The sequence below is a fragment of the Polyodon spathula genome, chromosome 11, assembly GCF_017654505.1.
Source record: "Polyodon spathula isolate WHYD16114869_AA chromosome 11, ASM1765450v1, whole genome shotgun sequence".
Lineage (NCBI taxonomy): Eukaryota > Metazoa > Chordata > Actinopteri > Acipenseriformes > Polyodontidae > Polyodon > Polyodon spathula.
In genome coordinates this window covers 10,114,386-10,139,006 of record NC_054544.1, presented here as the reverse complement: position 1 = coordinate 10,139,006, position 24,621 = coordinate 10,114,386, and the positions used below count along the sequence as shown (strand labels likewise).

General features: G+C 33.7%; 2 protein-coding genes across 5 annotated transcripts in view; one reads left to right on the top strand and one right to left on the bottom strand.

Moving 5' to 3' along the window:
- The first annotated feature begins 64 nt into the window (after nt 1-64).
- Nucleotides 65-21,186, top strand: LOC121323259 (pre-mRNA-processing factor 40 homolog A-like). 4 transcript variants are annotated; one of them, XM_041264211.1, is made up of 27 exons: nt 111-133; nt 1,439-1,501; nt 1,600-1,737; nt 1,937-2,020; nt 5,056-5,086; nt 5,192-5,214; nt 5,586-5,660; nt 7,315-7,425; nt 7,713-7,833; nt 8,040-8,064; nt 8,649-8,852; nt 9,486-9,603; nt 10,242-10,306; nt 10,435-10,599; nt 12,640-12,748; nt 12,857-13,007; nt 13,677-13,810; nt 14,252-14,366; nt 14,964-15,076; nt 15,709-15,825; nt 16,239-16,376; nt 16,620-16,715; nt 16,806-16,892; nt 17,001-17,094; nt 17,407-17,468; nt 19,252-19,431; nt 20,534-21,186. In XM_041264211.1, the coding sequence occupies exons 1-27, from the start codon at nt 131-133 to the stop codon at nt 20,621-20,623; spliced, it is 2,712 nt and encodes a 903-aa protein (XP_041120145.1). In that variant the 5' UTR covers nt 111-130; the 3' UTR covers nt 20,624-21,186. The 4 variants fall into 4 exon arrangements, with proteins under 4 accessions (XP_041120146.1, XP_041120144.1, XP_041120147.1 ...); XM_041264212.1 differs by lacking the exon at nt 1,439-1,501 and having other exon boundaries at nt 65-133; nt 14,985-15,076; XM_041264210.1 differs by lacking the exon at nt 1,439-1,501 and having other exon boundaries at nt 65-133.
- A 1,313-nt stretch (nt 21,187-22,499) lies between these two features.
- The window catches only part of LOC121323257 (formin-like protein 2), a 67,940-nt gene continuing 65,818 nt past the window's right edge, over nt 22,500-24,621 (bottom strand). The window contains 1 exon segment of the mRNA XM_041264209.1: nt 22,500-24,429. Within this exon segment, the coding sequence (XP_041120143.1) occupies nt 24,323-24,429 (107 nt within the window). The 3' untranslated portion in view covers nt 22,500-24,322.

Genomic DNA, 24,621 nt, shown 5'->3' with positions numbered 1-24,621 from the left:
AGCCACACGCTGGAAAAACTAACGACATGCTGCTTTTTAACTTTGCCTTTTGAACCCTGTGCGAATGAGCCTATCGGATTGTAGCTTGTTGCGGGGTGGTGAAGTTGGGTTACCGAGTATATTAGGCAACATGGTGAGTAAAGTTTGCTGGTAGTTTTTAAAGGATTTTTAACCTTCATTTTAAATATAAGAAGGTGCATTTTACGTAAGAGCGATTTTAAACGAGCAAGTGAATATTCAAGAGCGCTTAACCATTTAGCAGACCTGTAATATGGAGGTTGAGAGAGCGGCATGAAGTTGCGTGGCGGTGCGAAATGTATTGATTAGTCAGGACCTTTTCATCTTTTCTTCATGAAGCCTTGTTTGATTTAAACCCTCGGTGTTTTGAACGCGAGATTGTTTTGTTGTAACCTGTGTTCTTCCATTCTATTTATTTGGTATTGGGAAGACTGTTTGTAAATTATACATAATAAAAGTACAGAAGACGTTTGTTTTTCTCAATTGATATCAACGTAATTTTGTATTTCCGCGGTTCCAGGTTGGCAAAGAGGGACTCATACGATAACCATTTTTCTTTTTTCAATATTTCGTTATTGCTATCAGGACTCTTAAACAGTTTAGTTCAGTATTCATTTATGTGTTTATTTACTGCAGTTCAATTTGCAAGCAACTGTGTCACTCTGCCTTATCATATCAAACCGTACTATCTCATTACTTCTTGATTAAAACAAGCTAACTGAAAAATAGGAACATTCAAGCAATGTACTTGAAATAAGCACATATTAAAGAAGGGAGTTCCACTTTAGAATTGAACATTCAGAATTTAAAAAAATAAATAAAAAATAAAAATTGTCTTTCGAATATCATGATAGTACTGTTTGCAAATCGGAGTAGTACAGGTGTGTGTGTGTGTGTGTATATATATATATATATATATATATATATATATATATATATATATATATATATATATATATATATATATATATATATACATTGTTTGATAACCTTTCAGACATAAACCCAGACTGATGTATTGCTGTATGCAGTTCTATGATATATTTGAAAACAAATATATACAGTATGTGGAACAATATTAACAGGCAGTTTGTTGACATACCGGTAATTACATATACCATAGATTTTTTTTCTAACTCTGTTTGCAGTACATTGTTTGATAACCTTTCAGACATGAATGTGTGTGTGTGTGTGTGTGTGTGTGTGTGTGTGTGTGTGTGTGTATGTACCTTTTAAGTGTCTTCTGTGTATATATATATATATAGCTTGCTGTAGTTCTTTACCAAAGTTCAAGTAACATGACCAACCCAAACTGCCTGGAATGCAAGATTATGGAATGTTTCAAAATAGCATGCTACATTTTCCCTAATTGCCTTAAATTCACATGCACTTTGTAACTGAATTTTCATGTTTATAACAGTCCTTGGCATGCGATAATAATGGCCAAAGCCAAGCGTCCCCTTATACAGGCGTCCTACCTTCAGTAAGTGCCATCATTTGCAAGTTGTTATAAGTGGCTTTTATTTCTGTCTGTGTGGAAGTTATTAAATATACAAGTGTATATTTTGGTTATTTTAAAAGATGGGACCACCTGGGATGCCACCTCATTTTCCTCCAATGGGGATGCCACCCATGGGTCAGAGACCTCCAAACATGACCCCAATGCCTCCTGGCATGATGCCACCAATGATGCCTCCTATGGGAGGACCAATGGGACAGGTAAAAAATATAAAAAAAACTCACTGTTTTATTTAGTTACGTAGGCACCTAGTTTATGTATTTGTAGGCTTTACTTCATTAAAACACTAGAGGGTACAGTGGCAGTTGATTACCAACACAATGTCATTTTTGTAGTTTGTCACAAAGTATTAGTGCAAATGAGTGTGTCAGATGTATATTTCATGATGCCCTTTAATAGATGCCAGGCATGATGCCGCCAATGATGCCAGGAATGATGATGCCGCCTCACATGCCAGCTGCTGCACTGCAACCTACAGGACCGGTAACTAACTGTGTTTAATTATAGATTTTCGATGTGCCTCTTAATTTACCGCATTATACCCTGTTGTGTTTAAAGCAAAACCTCTGTCCCTCACATTTCAGGCAGAAATCATAATGTTACTGCATCTTCTTTTTGCAGCCACTGTTGTCATTCTCAAAGCTTTTCATTAAAAAAAAAAACAAAAACAAATAAACAAACAACTTTGTCTTGTCAGTAGCTCTAATCATTTAATATTAGGTAATCGAAGATTACTGCAGTACTAATCTATCTGTGACTTACTAAAGTCTATACTTCAGTATTATGGGTAATTTCAATTTTTTTGTTTTATTTAATCAAATCAAGGGATCTTAAACCTGTTTATTTGTTTTTCCTTGTCAGGCACCTTTTCCCACATTACTTTGTCTTATTACACAGTACACTGTCTTTCACATGTTCTGGTAGCAGATTTTAAACATGGTCAGAATTGAGTTGCAGGATCTTATCCCTTTTATCAGTAAATGATTTCAAGTTACTTCTGGTGTCTATTGTACAAGTGTGCCAATTTTATAAACAAACATCAGAGCAGTTTGTAGTGATGTGCTCAGAATGCAATGGCCATAATGGAATTGGGGAAAAAAGCATACAGTTCTCTGTACTCTGTAGAACTGTTAAAATATATTTTAATCTTTATGAAATGATTTTCTCTGAATCATGATTATTATTATTATTATTATTATTATTATTATTATTATTATTATTATTATTATTATTATAAACCAACCAGATGCCCTGTATTTATGTTAAACTACAGATTTGGCTTCCTTGGCAGATTAGACTATTTACTTATATATTCTGCTTTCTGAGTATTGAAAGATTAAGTGTTCAATTTACTATGTGTTCTATAAGGGAAAACACTTATATAATCAGCCTATATGTTTCTTTGAAATGTATTTCTAATGTAACTGCTTTTTACGTTTTAAGATTTAAGGGGATTACACACTAGGTGTGGGCTGGTATAACATTTTCACTGTATTATAACCGTAAAAGTGAAGGCTTACTTAAAACAGAAATACTAAGTTACTTAAATTGCTGCAATTAACAAACACAACAATTAGTGTTTTTAACGTTCACCATTTCACAAAAAAACAAAAGCTGTAAAAAGACAGCACAATTTTTAAAGACAATCAAAAACTTGAAAAGAACATTGGTTGTAGAATATAGGTTATGCTGACACAGATTCTAACAATTAAGATGTATACTTTGCTCAAAGCAATGTGGTGCTGCAGTTTGTTAAATAATGGTAAACACAATTAGGATATTATTGGTCATATTGCTTCAAAAACAAACCTTTACTAGTACAGGTTGGTATTTAAGAACAGAGAGGTTTTGATTTTGCTAAGGCTGGTTTTAGAAGCATGTTTGCAGTAGAAGGGGAAAAGCGGTAGTGCTTATGGTGGTTTACAGTGAGGTAGAAGTAGCTAGAATGTTCAAGTGTGAGGTTTGGTGAGAATGTTGTAGACTTGTTCTGTACAGAACGTTGAATAAAAAAAGGTATTCAAATGAAAATAGTCTTTTCCTTAACTTTGTTCTTAGAAACACAAACAGTAACCATTGTATACTGAAATTACGGTACGTGTAGTGTAACAGGAATAGTGTCAATACCGTAATGTAGCTGAACTGAGGTAAACCGGCATACTCATTCCTAGTACACAGTTGTTATAGCTGAGTTTATATTTATTAAATAAGTCATATATATTTTTTAATATGTCTCTTGTATTTTCTATTCCCTACATCTCTGACCGACTGATTTAATTAACCATAGGATCTTTTAGCTATTAGTGGAAAACCAATGCTGAAGCAATCATGTCTTCTGTCAACATTTAACAGTATGTCATGTGGGTTTTATAATTTTATTTGAGATAAGCAACATAGATTGTCTTTTTACCATGCCCAGTCCTCCTCCTTTTATTAATGTTGCTGTATATTTAAATAAAACAGAACAAAATTGCATCACCTATGAGCCAACCGTCATTGTAAACTGAACACTAGTAAAGACAATAAAAAAAGTAATCAGAAAGGATTAACTTTGTCTCTCTCTCGCTCCTTGTCACATTCAGTATTATACAATAGCTTAAACTGGAGCTTTTCATCTTTTTTGGGGTGGCACAGCAAGCAATTCACTGGACTTTTATGTTCTTCACCCCTGGTAGCCAGGGTTCAGATCCAGCACAGGAACTTAATGTGTAGCTCTCTCTAAAAGTCCATGAATAATTTGACAGGGAAAGCTTTCACAGTGCCTGTCAGCATAGTTCCTGAATCTGGGTGTGCAAGTGCTCTGAAAATTTTGAGTAATTCCCCTAATATGTTTTAGGAATTAAAATAAAATGAAATAAAACCTATTGAAAACATGTTAATACAAAGCAAAAGCTTGTCTTGTTTGCCCTTGTCAACATCATTGTTGAGTACCAGTCAATAACATGCAGAACCAGTCAAGGTGAAAAACTAAATGGCAGTTATTTGGCTTACCTTTCTTGTATCCATTTTGATATAAAATCATTTAGATTTTGCTTCCTGTTTTTCACTTTGCTCATTTCAATTTCACTGCTCAAGTTCATTGCCAATGATTTGTACTGCGTAGATGAGGGCATCTTTTCTTGTGAAAATGAACACATTTTTTAATACCATCCTGCAAAAAAAAAACACGTTAAAGGAAATTGCTACGGATTTCGAGTATCAGCACATCCCTACTGTAGAAACTTATGTCTTGTTTTGGGCAAAATAATTTTTTCACCCATTAGTACTAGTATGTATTTCTTTATACTCTTGAGAAAGATAGCTTGCTTATTTATTTAACTAGGTTGATTTGTTAAGATTAAGCTGTATTAAAGACAGCCAAAAGCAACACAATCCAAAATGTTTATTATTTTCTAAACCCATAACATTTCTGATTATTTTCATTGTCACTTTCTATGTTGAAAACTGTCAAGGACATTGATACTGAGTTGTATTTATTTTCTAAACTATTTCCTTCTCTTTTTTTTTTTTTTTTTAAACAGCCTGGTGTAAGCATTTCAGATGCTACCTTAGGTAGGGATTATTTTTAATTGACTTTTTGGTTACAATGTCTAGATTGTATTGAATTTAACAGCATAGGTTACATTTTTAATTTTTTTTTTTTTCATTCCCCCTCAGTTTCATCAGTGCCTGGAACTTTGGTAAGTAGCAAAAGTAATAAATAAGTGTGTTGGTTGTTATTTTGTTGTGGTGTATTTTCATGTTAGCCTTCACCAGTACCTTTTAGTGTTGGTTTTTGTTTTAGGCTTTGGTACTTACCTTTAAAAATTAATACCAATTAAAGGCTAAACATGTATTTATAAGTGAGACTCTTTTTGGTAGTTTTGAAGTGCGTCGCTGTTTTGGTAACGCATATCAGCAGGGTTGGGATAACCTATTGTGGAATTAACTTTTTTGAGAATATGTTGTTTCCTTTTCATTTTTCATACAGCTTACTGTGTGCAATACAAAATGCAAGGACAAAGTTTTAAAATGATATAACTTGCAATTTTAATAATTTGTCTTTAATTAGGCCACAAATCCTGCAGTTTCTGCAGTTCAACAAGGCACCACGGCCAGCAGCTCTCCACAAGACGACCAACCAAAGGTTAAACAATATTCTAAATTTTTGCTAAATAGAATTTATATATTTTAAGGATCTGTTAATTGATTGGCTCTGAGGTATTGTGGTATGTCAAATAGAAGACATCATATTGAATAAACACACAACACAAGAATTGAAACAGTTGGTCAAACTTGAAACGGATACACCTTGAACGATTGCATTAACATAGTTTAAAGGAGTGCTATCCAACCAATGAAAGAGCATGTTTTACATTCTGGCAATCTTTTTTTTTTTTTTTTTTTTTTACAAACATTGAGGAAAAAAGATGATTTATATGTCGATTTTATAAATTTGAAAAAGAGAACCAGTTATATATCTCATGCTCGTCTGGTTTTAAAAACCTTGGTTGGCACTCCTTTATAAGAGGATAAAAAAGAAAAGGAAATTTAGAGTTTTATAAATAAAGAAATGCATAGTTTTTTTTAATATTGAGTGTTAGATATTGAAGATTTTATTTTATGTGTGTGTACATATGTATTTATAGATATATGCATGTGTGTATGAGTTCGGCACGGGTAGAAACACTTATTTTACTGTTAAGTGCATGATACATATTTAAATACTATATAGTACACATATTTAGTTTCTTCAGATCTGTAGACTTGTGTAACCTTTTTCAGTACTGGAAACATCGAAATAATAATAATAATAGTAAAACATCCGTTTGAATATAGTTATAAATACGCTTCATGCTGCGGGATTCTTTGTGACATCTATTGGCCATATTCCGCTGTTAATGTAATGTTGTACTTGTATTGATTCAGGACAAAGCAAAGATTCCAATAATGGAGGTTTTATTTATTTTCTCAAATCAGAACACAGCGTAATTTACACAAAACAAAAGTATATGTAATGTATGAAGTATATTTTACTGCTCTGTCTTTTTTCTCTCGCTTTTCCCATTTATCCTTTTTTGTCACATCCATTTTTTCTAACTATTATTCACCAGTCTTTCTGTGGCAAACACAATCATCCAAAACGAAACTTAAAGGTGCAGTCCTTCAAATTCAAACTGATAAATAAATGTGAATATTTCAGTCTTACATTAACATGGCATCCAAGCAAAGCATTAAATAATGTTTTTCAAATACGGATTTAATTTTGTACTTTGCACCTACGCATTTTGGAGTGGTATGCTTTTTCTTGGCAAATCTACTTTGTTTAAAATAAAAAAAAAATGTTTATTGTTTTCAGTCTGTTTTTTTGGGGGTACACAGTTTACAATACTTTTATTTTTAAATAAAGGCTACTTATTTAATCTTTTTGGTAAGAAACTTTATCTGTGCATGTAACTGTAGATAAAGCATTCCATATTGGAAGCCACATGGTGGTTATTAAAGGATAACTAAGAGTCATCACTGACATAAAGGATGTTTGTTTTCTTTCCGATTTAGTTCTTGAAAAGAATAGACATCGCAGTTCCTATTATTGAGGTGTACTTGCCACTAATGCAAAGCTTGTTTTAACATTGTCTTTGTTACACTGGCCAGAGACCCGTGCTTACAATTGCATTGTCATATTTGCTACATTTTCTTTAAGTTCTCAAATTAATAATCAATACCCGGGTAGTGAAAAGAGACCCAGGACCCAGCAATCTGTCTCTTTGTTTTTAGTAACTGTATTTTATATCTGACAGAAATCTTTGTGGACTGAGCACAAGTCTCCTGATGGAAGGACGTACTTTTACAATACAGAAACTAAACAGTCCTCTTGGGAAAAGCCAGATGAACTTAAATCACCTGCTGAGGTAACTACTTGTGTTAAAAGTTATAACCCTTCTAGAGCAAAGTGTAGAATTATAAATACAGTGGGAACTGTGGGTTGAATATTAATTTGAAGGATATTTAAATGCCTGTTTTTAAGTATGATGCTGCGTTTATTGATCAGATGAGAATTCAACCTGTTAATATATGCATACATTTCGAAATCGTATTTGAGCAATTAAGCAGTATACTGCAATTCAATTTATTTTCAATTCATAGACATTGTGCAAGTACATGACATTTAAATACTAATTTATTTTTTGTCTTCAAGCAAATGTTGTCAAAGTGTCCTTGGAAAGAATTCAAGTCGGATACGGGAAAGCCTTATTATTATAACTCTCAAACAAAGGAGTCTCGCTGGACAAAACCTAAAGAGCTGGAGGATCTTGAAGGTAAAATCTTGGATAATTTAAAGTTCCATTAAAAGTTTAATGAAGGTGTTTTTTTTTTTTTTTTGTCTTAAATTGAATCGTTTATACAGACATTGTAATAGAAGGTTAACTGATGGTACAAAGAAGATAAATGACTAGCTTGACATGCATGTCATAGTTTTATGGTCCTGTACTCTGTAATAATGGAGTAATTCTTTGTTTTGCAGTTATGATCAAGGCTGAAGAAAATGGGTATGTTCACTGTTCCATAGCTTTCTTGTTCTGATACTGTGTCTATTTCTATGAGAGTCAATTTCACAGTATTTAATTTGTGTAAAGATAATCACAAGTAAATTTATCTGAAACACACAGAAGTGGTGTAAAAAGATGCGTTTTCAGCCCATAATGCAGAAGAAATTGTCTAAATATAGAAAAGGATTGGTTGATTAATTATGGAATGGAAAGTCAGTAGTGTGCAATTGAAGCTCAATACAAAAGAAGCCAGAGATGAATCATATAGAATTGTCAACTGCCCAGTGTTAGCTTTATACATCATGGTTATACAATAATGCGTGCTTCCAGACTTTACGTCACTTTGTTTAGTAATATTTGCATTAATTTGATTGAAGTACTTACAGCTAAAACATAACCTTTACCTTTTTATGACTTGTTGCATTTTAGTATTTTATCCATTTTTTGTTCAGGATACAACAGCAGAGGTAGTTGGTATATGGTAATATCCTTGAACGCGGCTCATTAGTTTGAAAAATTATTCTAAAGAAGACGTTTACATAAACAGATTATATTTGCTGGCAGCTAATTCTGTTTTTTAATAGGGCTTCAGATGTTTCAGCAGCTTCGGTACCTACTTCAGTACCTGTTCCAGACATCACTCATGCATCTGCTGTAGAGGCTGAGGCCACAGTCCCTGTTGTCGGTGAAGAACAACCAGTCCAAACTCCTGTCCAGGCACAAGAGGAACCCACAGAAGCCTCTTTGAATTCAGTCGAGGAGGCTACTAATCAAGAGGTTCCAGTGAAGTATGTAGATGATGGGACTTTGTTTGTTTTATGCCCATTACTATTTCTTAACAGACCTACAGTAAAAATACAGCTCGCTGGTGGGGGCTGGGTGGATCGAGTTACTAACCCAAACAAACCAGCAGTATGGCATTGCCAGTGACTTTATGGACTTACAGTTTTATTCTGTAATGAACAGAGTGTTTTTGTAAATATGTAACTGCTGTACAATTATGCTTCTACTAATGCATATTTAAGTTTCTGTTGTGTACAACGACTGCTATTATTATTATTGTTATTATTATGGCTACATACATACAAACCTTAGTTGGAGTATGTTTGGATGAATGTTTAATTTTAGGAAAAAATGTAAATAACTTATTGTATGCTGAAATTAATTACTACAATACACTACAGTCCTACACTGGGGTGGGCAGTAGAAGAGGTTTGGATATGTGAGTGCTGACTATTATAGAAACTGAAAATTGATGTGTTTGAGTGGTGGTTATTTTTAATAAGCTAAAATAGCAAAAAGTTCAAGCCCTATATATATTTAAACAGAATGGTTTTTCCTTTGTGACCCAAGCACATCTTTGTTTTGATAAAATACATTTTGATGAATATTTAGATGATAAATCCGTGTTTTTTGTTTAGTTTTTTTGCCAGTGATGCTGTTAAAAAGGAAGAGAGGCCGGAACTGGTCAAGAAAGTATACAAGTGGAACACTAAAGAAGAAGCCAAACAAGCATTCAAAGAACTGTTAAAAGAAAAGGTACTCGTCAAAAATATCAGCACTATTTTGATAGTAAATGCATCCATCTTTGTAATGTATGCAACAGTATATTTAGGGATATTGTATGATTTAAAAAAAAGCTGATCAAGTTCCTTTTATTACTGCATTGCAGAATCAGGTTTTGCCTCAAACTACATGTTATACACCAATGTGTAACCATTAAGCTGTCTTCTTGTTACAGTGCACCTAGTGGATGTAAAAACTAATGTGGTATTTCATCTTTATGTGTTTCTTACATAGCTTGTTGGAATGTAAAATAAAATGTGTAGTGATGCTAATGCTGTGAGTTTAGTAAAGACCCTGACCTGTTTTATTTTTAATTAGCTATGGACTGGTCCAGATTTTATATTTTTCTATGAAGTGCTACACTGAAGCAAATTAGAACAGAGGAATGAGACTTTCCAGTGAGATGCACCTTAAAGTTAATACATTCACCCTTGACTTGGAGACCAGTTACTCTGGTGGAAAGGGCAGTAATGGAAGTAGTTTCTTATCTGTTGGCAATTATTTGATAAGTGGCAAGAAAGGAGGAGTTAGGTAGAAATTGTAAAAAATATATATATATTCAACCTAATGACTTATTTACCTTTGAACATACTGTTTATTTTTCTTCGTAGGGTGTTTCATCCAATGCCTCTTGGGAACAAGCTATGAAAATGATTATCAATGACCCTAGATATAGGTAGGTGTGCTTCTGATTTATTTATATGTATATTTGTGCGTGTATTTAAATTGAACACAATCCTATGTGTGCTAATATCCGTAATGTGGGTTGGTGCTTATTTGACTTTTTTATGCTTTCCAATAAAGTGCATTGCCTAAGCTGAGTGAGAAGAAACAAGCCTTCAATGCTTACAAGGTACAGACTGAAAAAGAAGAAAAGGAAGAAGCTAGAATTAAATACAAGGAGGCCAAAGAAACCTATCAGAGATATCTGGAAAATCATGAGAAAATGACATCAACTACAAGATACAAGTAAGTATGAGGTCATGACATTAAGGCAAAAGATGACCTTATTTAAAGGCCACCCTATATTATAAAGCATATACACAAATTATCCCATGTGATTATTATTATTATTTGTCTTGTAATAATAGAAAACAAAAAAGGATTAATTACACCGTCTAGGTTTTATTTTTAAACTCAGAAGAAATGTAAATATCTGCATCAGATAAACTGAATACTGCAAACTTAAGGTTATAGGATCTAGAAACATTTTGAGTGCAGTCTTTGTTATGAGAGTTTGGGAACTCTGTCTTGTGTAATTCCTGTTGACATTTTCAATGAAGCCTTGAAACCTTATCAGAACTATTTGTACAGATTTCTCTTATTTATTCATGAAACCTGTTATTTTAATCCTTTTGACAGTTGTTTCTCTCCTATAGCAAGGAAACAGGTCTGGTATTCCCCTACCCTTTAGTTCTGCTTTATAGATAGGTCTATACAATTTAGTTTAATATTAACATGAAACACTGAAACGATCGAAGATTCTATTACAAATATGATTAAACATTTATTATCTCCAATTAATTTGCACAAGAACTCAAATAGTTTTTTTTGTTCTTTCACACTGTACCCCTCAACCCCTATTATAATGTATAGCATGAAAACCTAATTTAACGTGACTAATATTTCTGATGTGTGCAGTTTTTCTGTAACGTTTTCTCCTGTCTTAAATATTCTAACTGCAATACCTTTAGTGTACAATTTCTGTTATGCTCGCTCCCTTGGTTTGCCAGCACCACAAAGTGCATGTCATATTTTATCCTCCTTGGACTCGAGGGTCCCGTTTTAGTAATTTTTAAATTTTTTTCCAGTAAATGGTATTTTCTTGACCTTAGGTGTGTTGAAAGATGTGTCACTACATTTCTGCATTCACTTTTTTGGGGCAAGATATCGCTTTAAGTCAGGGGTAGGCAACCTTGGCTCTTCCAAATTATTGCACTGCAGGACTTTGTTTCAACCACACCCTTTGTAATTTACCCTGTTATACAAACATCCATTTAAATGGATACGGGGACTGAGGAGGCTATTAATTTTGTAACAGTAGACACATTTAATTATTTTGCCTAATTGTTGATTAAATGATATGACTGTCACTGGTGTAAATCTGGTTTGTCTTTTGATTTATATATAGTAGTGATTCCATCGGCTATACCCAAAACTTAAGGTTAAAACATATTTTAGAGCCATCTGTTGGGACAGCCTGGTTTACAAAAGATAAATATATTTCCTGGTAGATGAATGCCACCTTGTGGAATGCTTGTGCAGCTGAACAATCCAGTTCTAACCTGAGTGTTTCGTGTGACAGAACCCCCCCCTTACAGTGTTTACAAGAGGCACATTACATTCCTGTGCTGTATTTGCTGTAGTCCCTAGTACAATATATTTTTTGCAACACAAATTCCTGATTTGTTGTGGTATTTTATTATTCACCCATTATAGGCAAATAAACAAGGGAATTATTTTTTAAAACTCTCGAACGTTCGCTAGGAGCAATATATTTTTCTTCTAAACAGCCCAGTGTATCCAATTAATGCTCCCTCCTACGACAATGGTGCACTGATTAAATTGCCAATGACATATTGTGGCAACTGAAAAACATCAATGTTGTGTGAGGGAGCTTGATTGGGATGCAATGCAATTCTTAAACATTATTATTATTATTATTTAATGTAAATATAATGCTGAGATATGGACACACCCGTGGTTACGAAATGCGTTTCTTGTACACATCTGTAACACTTTAGTATGTATAACATATATGTAGGTTTATATTATCACTACTTAAGGTTACATAATGTATTCCAGGATTATTACCATTGTCAGTGAAACCAGCAGCAAGATTAATAAATGCCATGAATTAAAAGTCGACTAGGATGATTTGGTGAATGCAGTAAGTTTTATTCTGCCTTGTACACAAACTATTCAGAAATTCTTTGGAATTATTTATTTAGGAATGATGGCTAATTTAACTGCTGTTGGTAAAGTATTTTGTTTTGTTTTTCCTATCAGGAAAGCTGAACAGATGTTTGGAGAGATGGAGGTATGGACAGCAGTTCCTGAACGTGATAGATTAGAAATCTATGAAGATGTCTTGTTTTACCTTGCAAAAAAAGAAAAGGTGAGTGTAAAACAAAATTTTCGTTGTGTGCTTTTGAATGAATGAGAACAAGGAAGTTTAAAAATTGAATCAAAGCAAACTATTTTTTTTTTTTGTTTTTTTAGGAAGGAACAAGCCAAACAGTTGAGAAAAAGAAATTGGGAAGCCCTGAAGAACATTTTGGACAATATGGCTAATGTAACGTACAGGACAACCTGGTCAGAGGCACAGCAGTATCTTCTGGACAACCCTACATTTGCAGAGGATGAAGAATTGCAGAGTAGGTTGAAATGAATTAACCACAACAATTTTTTTTGGTTGAGCTATGGCTCTGGATCACTTGGTTCCAGGTCCTTTAGCCCTAATCAGTGAATAACTCTTTATTATCAGCATTTCAGAATAAATTAATTTATAATCAAAATACAATACAAAATGAACAGCTCATTTTATTCCTTTTAGAAAAAAAGTACATAACCTTAGTAAATCTGAGCCTTGATCTCACTTTAAAGTAACACCTGGCATTGAGGCAGGTTCAATTGAAATACTGTGAAAATTACATTGGATGTCTTTCCTAGTGCACAATGTTAATCAAAATACTAGTAAATACGCTACTTTTTATAAGTCATGTTGTAAAATGTAAAAAAAAAAAATCTATTACTTTAAATACTAAAGTCAGATATTGTAGTAATACATTTAGACAAACAATGAAGTCGATCGGCTGGTTTTATAGACCTTGATTAGTACTAGACTACTGTTACCCAAAATTGCATGTTAGGTGAAGATCCGTGATAAGAGAATGTGAAACCAGTCATATCAATGGTTTTATATGTTAAAATCTCATCTGTTTGTCTACATGTTACTAAGTTTATTTTTAGTGCTACTCTACTAAAAAGCTAAGAATGTATAACAAAGATAAAGCAGTGCATATTCTTGCACTTTTGTTCGCTAGATATGGATAAGGAGGATGCATTAATCTGCTTTGAAGAACATATAAGAGCCTTGGAGAAGGAAGAGGAGGAGGAAAAACAAAAATCTTTACTAAGGGAACGAAGGAGGCATCGTAAAAACAGAGAGTCGTTTCAAGTAAGTCAATTACTATGAAAACCTAATGACCAATAGAAAATTGATTGATCAAGAAAGAGCTTTTCACTTGTAATTGGGAAGCTTGACCTGAGCCAACTGTTGAAATACAAAATTAATTTATGTGCAGTACTATTTGTAGGGCAAATAAAGAAATATTTAAGATAGAATGAGTTTAACTGAATGGGTTTCAGCTGTATAAAAGGACAGTAACTCATAGTTGTTAATGTATTGTAAATGTATTAAATTGTTTTTCAATAAACCATTTTTGTAGGAAGGACAGCTTCTTGTTTCCTCTTCATTTAGTCAATCATGTTCAGTTGAAGATTGGATTGTAAACTGTAGACGGAGACAGAGACAGACACAGTTTGCATTAGTTGATGGTCTTCTTGGGGCCATGAAAATAATTGCAGTTTCTCTTGTTGGGTTTTTTTCTATTTAAAGAAATTCTTGGATGAGCTACATGATCACGGACAACTACATTCAATGTCTGCGTGGATGGAAATGTATCCTACTGTTAGCTCCAACATAAGATTTGCCAACATGCTGGGACAACCTGGTAAGGGAACTGTTTTGCACAGGACTTGCAGATAGTTGTCTAACACATTCGTTTGTAGAAAAAAAAAGCCTTGTTTAATAATAAATGCATGTTTGGGTTTAGTCTTTATCTGAAGCAGTAAAATGCAATATAAAACAATTTATCTAGGGTCTATTCACATGAGACAGTGTTGCTGCCAATTTAAACAAGCATGTTGGTTATCTATGTATACTATTGCTACATATATTAAGATTAATGTCTGGTTTCACAGACTGCTATAAACACTAATCTTGGACTGCTAAAGTAACATTGTTTAGTTCAAGATCTGGGTCAGTGAAACCAGCTGTAAGAGTTTTATAGTTATTACTGAACTGCAATGCATTTTTACATTGTTAAACATAACTTGATTGTGACAAGTTGGCCTAGTACAGATTATCTGTTGAAATTGCCAAACCCCATATAACCTGTCATCAAAAGTTCATTCAAGAGGCATCAGTTGTATTGAATGACAGGGTTCATTGTACATTTTTACTAAACGGTTACAAATGTGCTTTAATGTTACTGGCTGTAAACCTGTATTGCATGTGCAGATACTTCAATAACATTTTTTTATCTTAGTTTTTGGTGTGTATTCTGTAGGTTCAACACCTCTGGATCTTTTTAAGTTTTACGTTGAAGATTTGAAGGCCCGATATCATGATGAAAAAAGAATCATTAAAGACATCCTTAAGGTAAAACAAAATGCTTGTAAACATCATGTCTTGAGGTTAATATAATTTTTTTCTTATGCACCAATTTAAGAATTATTATTATTATTATCCTAATAACTTCAGTTATGCAGGCTGTTTAGCCCATCAGGACCTTTCCTGTGCATTCTAGATGATTGATCCCAGAACTTAATAAATTGTTAAATTGTCTCCATGTAATTTACAATTGTTTTTCATTGGTCTTGCTACCTAAGACAGCTTTTGTGAATATTATAATTCGCTTATGTAACAGCATTTTTTAATCTAGGCGTTCAACATTTGTCACTGACCAAAATGTATTATTAGTGCTGCAATCAGGAACCTAATTTCTTTATCTTTTGACCACATACGCATTTATTGACAATAATTGATGCATCAGAACAAACGTTAGGATTTTTATCAGAAGATCCAATAACACTGTTATGCATAATATTTAAACGGCAAGACAACTCAAATTATTATATTTTACCCAACTAAATATGACATGTGTCACTTTTGATTCCACTAAATCTAGGGTATTCATCTTCAAGCTCAAATTTACCATAACTGCAAAACCTAGCTGATTTAATTTTATATCAAATGGTTTTCTTTTGTTTCTGTTTTCTCTGCATAAACAGGACAAAGGGTTTACAGTTGAAGTCAATACTACTTTTGAAGACTTTGGGACTGTTATCAGCTCTGATAAAAGAGCCACAACTTTGGATGCTGGAAACATCAAACTTGCCTTCAACAGTGTAAGCTTATAATTACCTAATACGTAAAAGTTGGTATGTGGTAATTTATTCAAAAAAATGTGTTAAATGTTTGTTTCTATGATCTATTTCAACAACATGTACTTTATCATAATAATTTCAATGCATTAGGTGTTCAGTTAAATGTTTCCTATTTCTGCAACAGTTTTCTTTACCACTTAGTCATTTAGGCTTCCATTATAATGGAAGAATCCATTGACACTGTGCATTTCCAATTTTATCAAGCAAAACCTTGTTTCTAAAAGTCTGCACTCGTTATATAAACCTGGTCTATTTATGTACCCTTGTTGGCTGTTACGTTTTTATTTAGTTGGATATTAAGCCTTATGCCTTAAGTGTTTTGTCTACTTGACTTGGATGGATATTTGTAGACACCCAATATTTATCCTGCATAGTTGTTGGAGAAAGCAGAAGCTCGAGAGCGGGAAAGAGAAAAAGAAGAAACACGAAAGATGAAGAGGAAGGAAGCTGCCTTTAAAAGCATGCTAAAACAGGCTGCTCCCCCACTCGAACATGATTCAGCATGGGATAGTGTGAGTTTTAAAAAAAAAAAAAAAATTCCAAAGTGAAATGCTAGCATGTTCTGCTTTTAATGTGTCAAATTAGGCTACCAATAGCCATTAGTCTTCAGCATTGTATAGGCTTCAGTTATGAGTCTTGCATGAAGACATACTTACAAAAATAGGTAACAGGTTTATAAATAGCATTAACATTGAGTTTTTTGATTAGTGAATTGTAGTGTATCCACTACTGACTTGGTTTTGATTTGTATCCAGGTTCGAGAGAGATTCCTGAAAGAATCTGCCTTTGAAGACATTACATTAGAATCTGAAAGAAAAAGGATATTCAAGGACTTCGTACATGTTCTAGAGGTAAAAGAAAAGTGACTTTCGACCGGGGGTGTTTTACTTTGGAATACATAGTTTTTGTAGTAAATGTATATATTTATTTATTTTGGACAGCATGAGTGTCAGCATCATCATTCAAAGAACAAGAAGCACTCCAAAAAGTCAAAAAAGCACCACAGAAAGCGATCCCGTTCTCGTTCGGTAAGGTCTAATTGTGAATAATTTTACTATCGTACCGTTTAATAAAATATGTGAACTTTAGTTGAGTAAATAACTCTTTTGATGTATGTGTGTGTAAAATATATACAGGGCTCTGATTCAGAGGAGGACGACTACCATTCCAAGAAAAAGAAACGATCGCCATCCAGATCTGGATCTGAGCGTTCTTCTAGTGCAGAAACAGGTTAGTGTTCAGTAAATTTAAACCAACTGCTGCATAACACTAAGACCCTTAGTTTAGCTTTTCATGTTCTCCAAACGTTTTCCTTTTCACATGTGTGAAGTGAGTTTTTCTTGCCACAAGCTATGTTACCTTCCTATACTTACAACCATATACTTACATTGTGTGTGTGGGGGGTGCAAACAAAAAGACAACAAACCAAAAAGATAAATATCAGAACAAGGCGTTTCTGAGAATTGTTAATGAGGAACAAGAACCTATTTTACACCTCTAATGTTGTTTACATGAGTGAGTGTCACCCTTGTTTGCCTACAGAGCACAGTTATAAGAAATCTAAAAAACACAAGAAAAAGGGCAAGAAGAGGAGACACAAGTCGGTAAGTTATGTTTTTCTTTTGTTTTTATATTTAACCCTGAGCACTTTAAAAAAGTATTCTTATGAGGTTTTCTAGAAGAAAAAAAAAAAAAAAAGCCAGTATGTATTATATGCTGGATTCTGCCGAGTCAGTACCTGGGTTGTCAAGGCAAAAGTGTGTGTGTGGGGGGCATTGACTCGGGCAGGGACGAAGTTACAGGCATTATTCATAGGGGGTATTTAACATTAGGTAGATAAATTACATTTACAATTAGGCATGCTTAAAATTCAAATGTAGAAGGCGCACAGCACACAGTCACGCTAAAGACTCGAAGTGGCGTTAACGTATTTAATGACTGGTGAAATACAATTCAAAGCTGCTGACTTATGTCCACTGTGTTGTCATTTTAAATCTTTTCACAAAACAAACTGTAAAGCTGCAGTGTCCTGTGCAAAGATTTAAAAAATATATAAACGTGAACTTTTCGGTCCACTAAAATAAAGGGCTTTACATAATCTCTGCCAGGAAGAAATTGCGGTGTCAAGTGTAGCAACACAGAATAATAAATTAACATCCAAAGTAGCACTATAGTATTCATGTTAAATACAAAAAAATGGTGCCCGAGATATAAGCTCTTGCAATGTCTTTTAAAAAAAAAAAAAAAAAAAAAAAAAAAAGATTCCAAAATATGGATTGTAGCATAACAGAAAAGTGTAATCAGTCAGACTGCGGTCTGTATCATCTGATCAGAAACGGCCAAATTCCACGTCTCCGTCACCTGAACCGAAGATAACCCTAACCCTGACCCTGAATCTTTCAGTGTGCAGCAACTACTTCTAGGCAGTTTTTTTCTGTTCACATGAGCTGCATTGTTTCCCCTCAGGCATTATTTATGCATGGTTATTAAAACTGGAAATTAATAGTGAATTTTACTTTCAGCTAAAAGCTGGGCTGGGGTGATCATTCAAACAGAGGCCTTTGGCTCTGCTGAATCCAGTATTTGTGTCTTCTTTAACCCTTTGCAGTCCATTTATTCAGCGCTTGTCAGGCGCGTCAGGTCCAGTTTATTTTCACGAGTAAAACAGGTTTAAAACGCATTGAATGGCAAAACGACATCAATACTGCATCTCCAGCCAAGCCCCACCCCTTGTTCGCTGTATTTCACAAACCTCTTTATAGAGATGCATACTAATAAATTCTCTCCTGGTCACTCGTTATATCACCAGTAATGTGATCCAAGTCATTATTTTATTACTATAACATCACAAAAAGCTCTGCAAATGTCCGTGATATTCTTTGAGTGCTGTATGCAGAAGCAGCTATCTCCTTTGTTTGTGTCCATCTCATATCTGTGGTGCAGCTGCTAGCTCTATTGCTCACACGCCCCGCTTTTTTTTCGGCTTCATTTGGCTCCTATCGGTCTCACTCAGCCATTGAAAGGTTTTCTCGGCTGGAGAAAACGACTGGAGACCTGTGCTTTACGTCTTTTTGATGTCGGAAAGGGTCCGACGTCGGACTGGAAGGCAAAATTGTAATGGACCTGGTCTGACATAGGACTACAAAGGGTTAAATGAATAACTACCGAGTTCAAATTCTTAGAGAGGAAGAACTCAGATAACCCAATTAAGACAACATTAAAACTCAGAATGTCTCAAATTGCTATCCAAGGGAAGTCTTGTTTCCATCCTTGGTTTCCCCTTTTCTTTTTGGATGTATGTTTTAGTTTTTTTTTCTTCTTAAACACTAAATGCATCTTAAAATGAAATGTCTGATTGCCCAGTGCTTAAATTCCTTTCTCCTAAAGGCATCCCCAGAATCCGATGCTGACAAAGACAGAAAAGGGCGGGATCGTGACAGAGACCGGGAGCGTGAGAAGGACAGGGAGAGGGAGAGGGAGAAGGAGAAGGAGAGTGAGAAATCCAGAGGCAAATCCCGGACTGAATCTAAGCAAAAATCTCCAAAAAGAAAAAGGGAGAAGGAAGAAGTAAGTGATTTTGTACTTTTTTTTTTTAAGAAAAAAAGGCTCTTGGTTATGTTTGGTGACCTAATTTAAGGCATTAGCCAAAAAGTTTATCTAGAAAGTTTTCGATTTTATCCATAACAGAAGTTAACCTGCATTACATTTTTGTGTTAATTTTTTATTTTTTTTTTACCATAGAAAATCTTTGGATGTTAAAAATAATCGTGTATGTATGTTGATCACTAAAGCATTCTTAACTCGGTTCTTTATTCTTTTCTTCCCAGTGTAAATAAAATAATCTCCAAGTAGCTGATTTAACATAAGTGTCCACTATATATGGCATGTAATTTTAGGAGGCAGGAAGGAAATCCTTATTTGCCAATGTATTATTAATTTTCACATGATAACTTAACAGTCCACTTATGCCTATTACAGCAACTATAACTCCCAGGTCAGATGGCAGGGGTGTTCAGTGGAACACCATGAAGATGGAAGGAAAGGGCATTACACAATTATTGTGCACATAAAGAAGAATGATATTGATAGAAATTTATGTCTTTGCATAGAGATTGGAAATGTGCTTCAAAAGTTTGCAGGGTTAAAATTTTGTTTTTGAAATATCTCTCTCTCGTCTGACTTTTTTTTATTTTTTTGTAGTAAGAATTACTATAATAGTGAAGTAAGAAATTGGCCATGATGCCATGTAATAAATAACAGACCATCTGTTTTTTTTACCAAAATGTACTCTGCAGATTCAGTGGTAGAGACATTAGGACATAATGTTTTTTGGCATTAAAAGAAAGTTAATACAGTTGTAGTTCTAGCCTTTCTGGTTTTAGGAAATCAGTCAGTACTTCAGAAGATTATACATGCATCACCTTTTTCAGAAAAAAAAAAGGAAATGCTTGTCTACCTTAAGAGGTCAGCTTTAAATTCATTGACCATTGTTTCACATTGAAAAAAAGTTAGATGGTGCTTTTTAGAACATGTTAATGGGTATTATTGTGTGTGTTTTTCAAAAGTATATAAATAAACCACGCAATGCAAAATAACTAAAGTGATCTGTAATTATTTTTGCTTTTTTCATCTGAATCCTTCACTTACTGTGCAAGTGTTTCCTCTCCAGGGTGGATGGGACACATCAGGCAGTGAGTTGAGTGAAGGAGAACTAGAAAAACGAAGGAGAACTCTTCTGGAACAACTGGATGCACCATAACTTGATATAGCATTTTGAATTCCTTGTATTTTTATTATTTGGATTAAGATTGTGCCATCAAACTTGATAGTTTCTCCAAAAAATTGAATTTGATAAATAATGCATACACCTAATGCAAATAAGTTGTAACATTCCTTTACAGGGGGAGATTTGTGTTTTTAAAATGTCTGGGGCTTTCTTTGTCTTGTTGAGTTTATTAATAATAAACTTTGAACTATGTCAGCAGTCAATATTATTTTCAGTTAAAACTGTTGAATTTGAAACTTTTGTACATTTTTAATCCAATATTAAATCTGATTTCCCAAGGAATTGATCAAATATTAAGTTTTGACACTGAAAGATGCATACAATTGAAGCAGTTTCCCTTCTGTATACCAGTATGTTTGTATAGTTTCCTGCAAATTGCACTAAAGGTTAATTTCAGAACCACTTATAGAATTTGCTACACGTTTATAAAAACATTACCTTACCAGTAGTTGTCAAAATCCTTGTACTGTACTTCAGAGTAGGATATTTAATTGATCTGTGAGTTTAATGCAATGAGTAAACTGCAATTAAACTTCTATTTTGTTTTTCCTAATTCTGTGATGTTTAACCTGGCTTCAAAATATTTTACATTTGCTCAAAATTGTGGAGCAAAATTATAAACAGTTTAGTGAAAATGGGGCATCCTTCACAATATAGTATTACAATGTGCACAGCCATGAAAACTAAAGTTATGTAAATACTATGACACTGATTTATAGCATATGGAATACATATACAACAAACTTACGGGAGCATAAGGACAGCTAGATTGTGTCTGGAAGATTATAAAGTTGATAAAAGCAACAAAACTGAAATGTAAACAGTTAATAAGCTCTAGAGGGCATGGACATTTCTTAATGTTTTCAGCTTGAGCTGCATTTTTTAAATATGCTGAATAAAATAGTCATTACATACAGTACTAAGATACTACTTGTGTGCATTAAGATAAAACATGTGAAAGTGCTAATGGGAAATCATATACAGGAGTCTGGAATGATATAAAGGGGAAAATCTGCAAATGTGCATTTTAATAGTATTTGTGCAGAGTTAAAGTCATTGAATGAAACCCTTGATTTCTTTACTAATGTCAGCCATATAATTAGCTGTTTATGATACGGGACGCACACTGTCAAATGCGTAGTGTACTTGCCAAATTTGATCACAATTGTGTAAGTATCTGTATATATATATATATATATATATATATATATATATATATATATATATATATATAAAGACTGAAGGCCTGCTTAGCCAGTTGTGATTAAACTGGCAAGGAACAGTCCTGTTTTTTTTTTTATTTTTTTTTTTTTATGCAGATCATTTTGGATGGGTACTGCAGTCAGTGCCTCAGTACAAAACCAGAAGGCACGTGACACACCTCATTGGCATATCCAGTTGAGGCCATGTAATATGAACTTGACTGACTACTTTGGACAAGATAAACCAAACTTGTTTTGTGAAGATATTCCTGATGTATCTCCTGATTCTTAGCATTTTTGTTTTTATTGGCATTAATTTAAAACATGCATTTTAGGTTTATAAATGTACTGTCAATAAAAAAAAAAAATGCAATTGCTCCATTCAAAGTAGATATGGGACTAACTTAGTTTTACAAAAACATCTTCACAGCAGAGTAACTTATAAGTAAACACTTCCGCAAGGCAAATTAGTGTAAAAATGTAATGTTGTTCAGCATTTTTATATATAACATTTGTGCTTATGTGAAAATGTAGTTTCACAAGATCATAATTCAAGGTTTGCTGTCAAGATGTTATTTAGAAATGGCAGGCCATTGCATTAGAGTTCTGTAAATAGTTTTTGTTCAAAGCCATTGAGAAACCAGAGATTTAACTTGAAACTTGCTTTATTAAAAACTAGTTTAATATTGCAAATAAGCAGGTATCACCTACAATGTATTTATAAGAACATGCCAATATCTGATTTAAGAAATGAAAGTGTTGCAGCTGTCAATTATTTTTTTTTACTTAACCACAATTTTTGTTAAGTAAAGAAAATAATGAACATGCTATATAAAATCTATAATTTAGGGCCAGTTAACAAGTAAAATAACTTAATTTTTAATGGCAAAGGTTTAATGCCTGTTTGTCAGGCAAGAAAGACAACATCTTGGCATGTTCCGTTTAGCACACAAATTACATCATTGTGTAAATGATAAAAAGCAAAATGAGTATTTTAACTATTTCCAGTCTAATAAGCCAAAACCTTGTTCACGCTCATGTAGTTAAATTCAAAATAAAACTAAGTTAAAATAACATTCAGATTGTGTAGCACAGGCTGTTGCAAACCTTTAAGCAATATGTACAATATTAACCATATGCTAATATGTGGATTAAGAGTAAAGAAAAAAAAAAAAAAATACAAACTGCACCAATTTTGTAGCAAAATATCTGTACATTTAAAAAGTTGTTTTTACTTAATAACTAAACATTATCAAAAAGAAATGCCATAAACACCAAGTGGTTTACATGAGCAAAACAATGAAAATGTATTCAATGGTTAAATACTATACATTAAACTTTTACAATAAAGATAGCGAAGTAGACACAATCCAGAAGATTTAGTCGTAAGCAAAGCACACATTTTTAGAGAATAACATTTTCTTTTAATCCAGTTTTTATTAGATAAACTAAAAGTAGCCTGAAGTGCCTTGTCTGATTACTGTAACTTGTTTGAAGTATAAATGAGCATGATAGGATATGGATGCTCACAACTCCACAAAAAATCACCAAACACATTTTTAAACCAGTTCCCTGGATTCATATTTTACATAAATTATATATATTTTTTTATTATTTGTATGTTGTTGGATTGGCACTTAAGTTCTCCTTTAGTAGAAAATATCTAGCACTATACAGTGACAGTTGTGTAGTATTGGTCCTTGGCAATAATGACAACACTGATTAATGAGATGTTAATACCTTAGTACGGTGTCCTATATACAATTCACATTAACCTGGTCTTGCCCAGTATAGTAACGCTCCTTCCGCTCTTAGAATTCACAGCACTTTCACCTTGAAACTATATTGATGGTACTCAAACAGAACCATACAAACTCTTTCCAACATTACACTTGAGTTTGCTGCTTTGTGACAGTTCTGTACTGTTAGTTAAAACAATAAACTAGGACACCTTTTCTTAAAAAAAAAAACAAAAACAAACATATCCTTAGCCCTTCAACAAAAAAAGCTAATGAAAAAGTGCAGATAACACTTTTTATTCCTAGTCACAATATCACCGGATTATTTTAAAAACGACTACAGTATACCATTCCATAGTAGATCACTTTCACAAAGTATCCTCACTGCAAATACCCAGGAAACCATCGTACCTTACATTCTAAACTTTCCTTTCATAAGAAAGACTACTGAACACCTGTACAGACAAGTGTGTCCTGTTTAAAAATGCAAGATAGATAATAGATACTTGGAATAAAAAATAAAGCCAGGTCAAGTTATATTGCTTTTAGTAAATAACAGATAATTGAAATTTAGGCACTTGGCTTCTCTGCTCAAAGAGCTTCCCAGTTTCTGAGGGAGAGCCCATTTTACCATTGACGTCAAGCCTGTAGAGTCCAAACTGCTACTCACGCTTCACACAGACGCCATAACATTCATTCACACACCCTCTTGACACATGCATTTCCCTTGCTCACAGAGTGATTTCCACGTTCGCTGAGCGCAAGTTCTGATCATCAAAACGCCGTCGGACACTTCTCCTCACCGCATCGGCTCGCCTGTAGGGCTGGTTTCTAAGATCTGCGCTCAGGGAAGGAAAACAAGGGCCAACAATTACTTTAGTCATCAGTTTCGGAGGATTTTTTTTGTGAGAGTCAAGTCAGGCAAAGCAGCTTGAGTTAGATACAGCAAGGATCTGAATGTATTTAAAAACTGACAGAAAAATACTAAGTGTGGAATGGTTTATTAATACCATATTTGAAACAGAAAGGA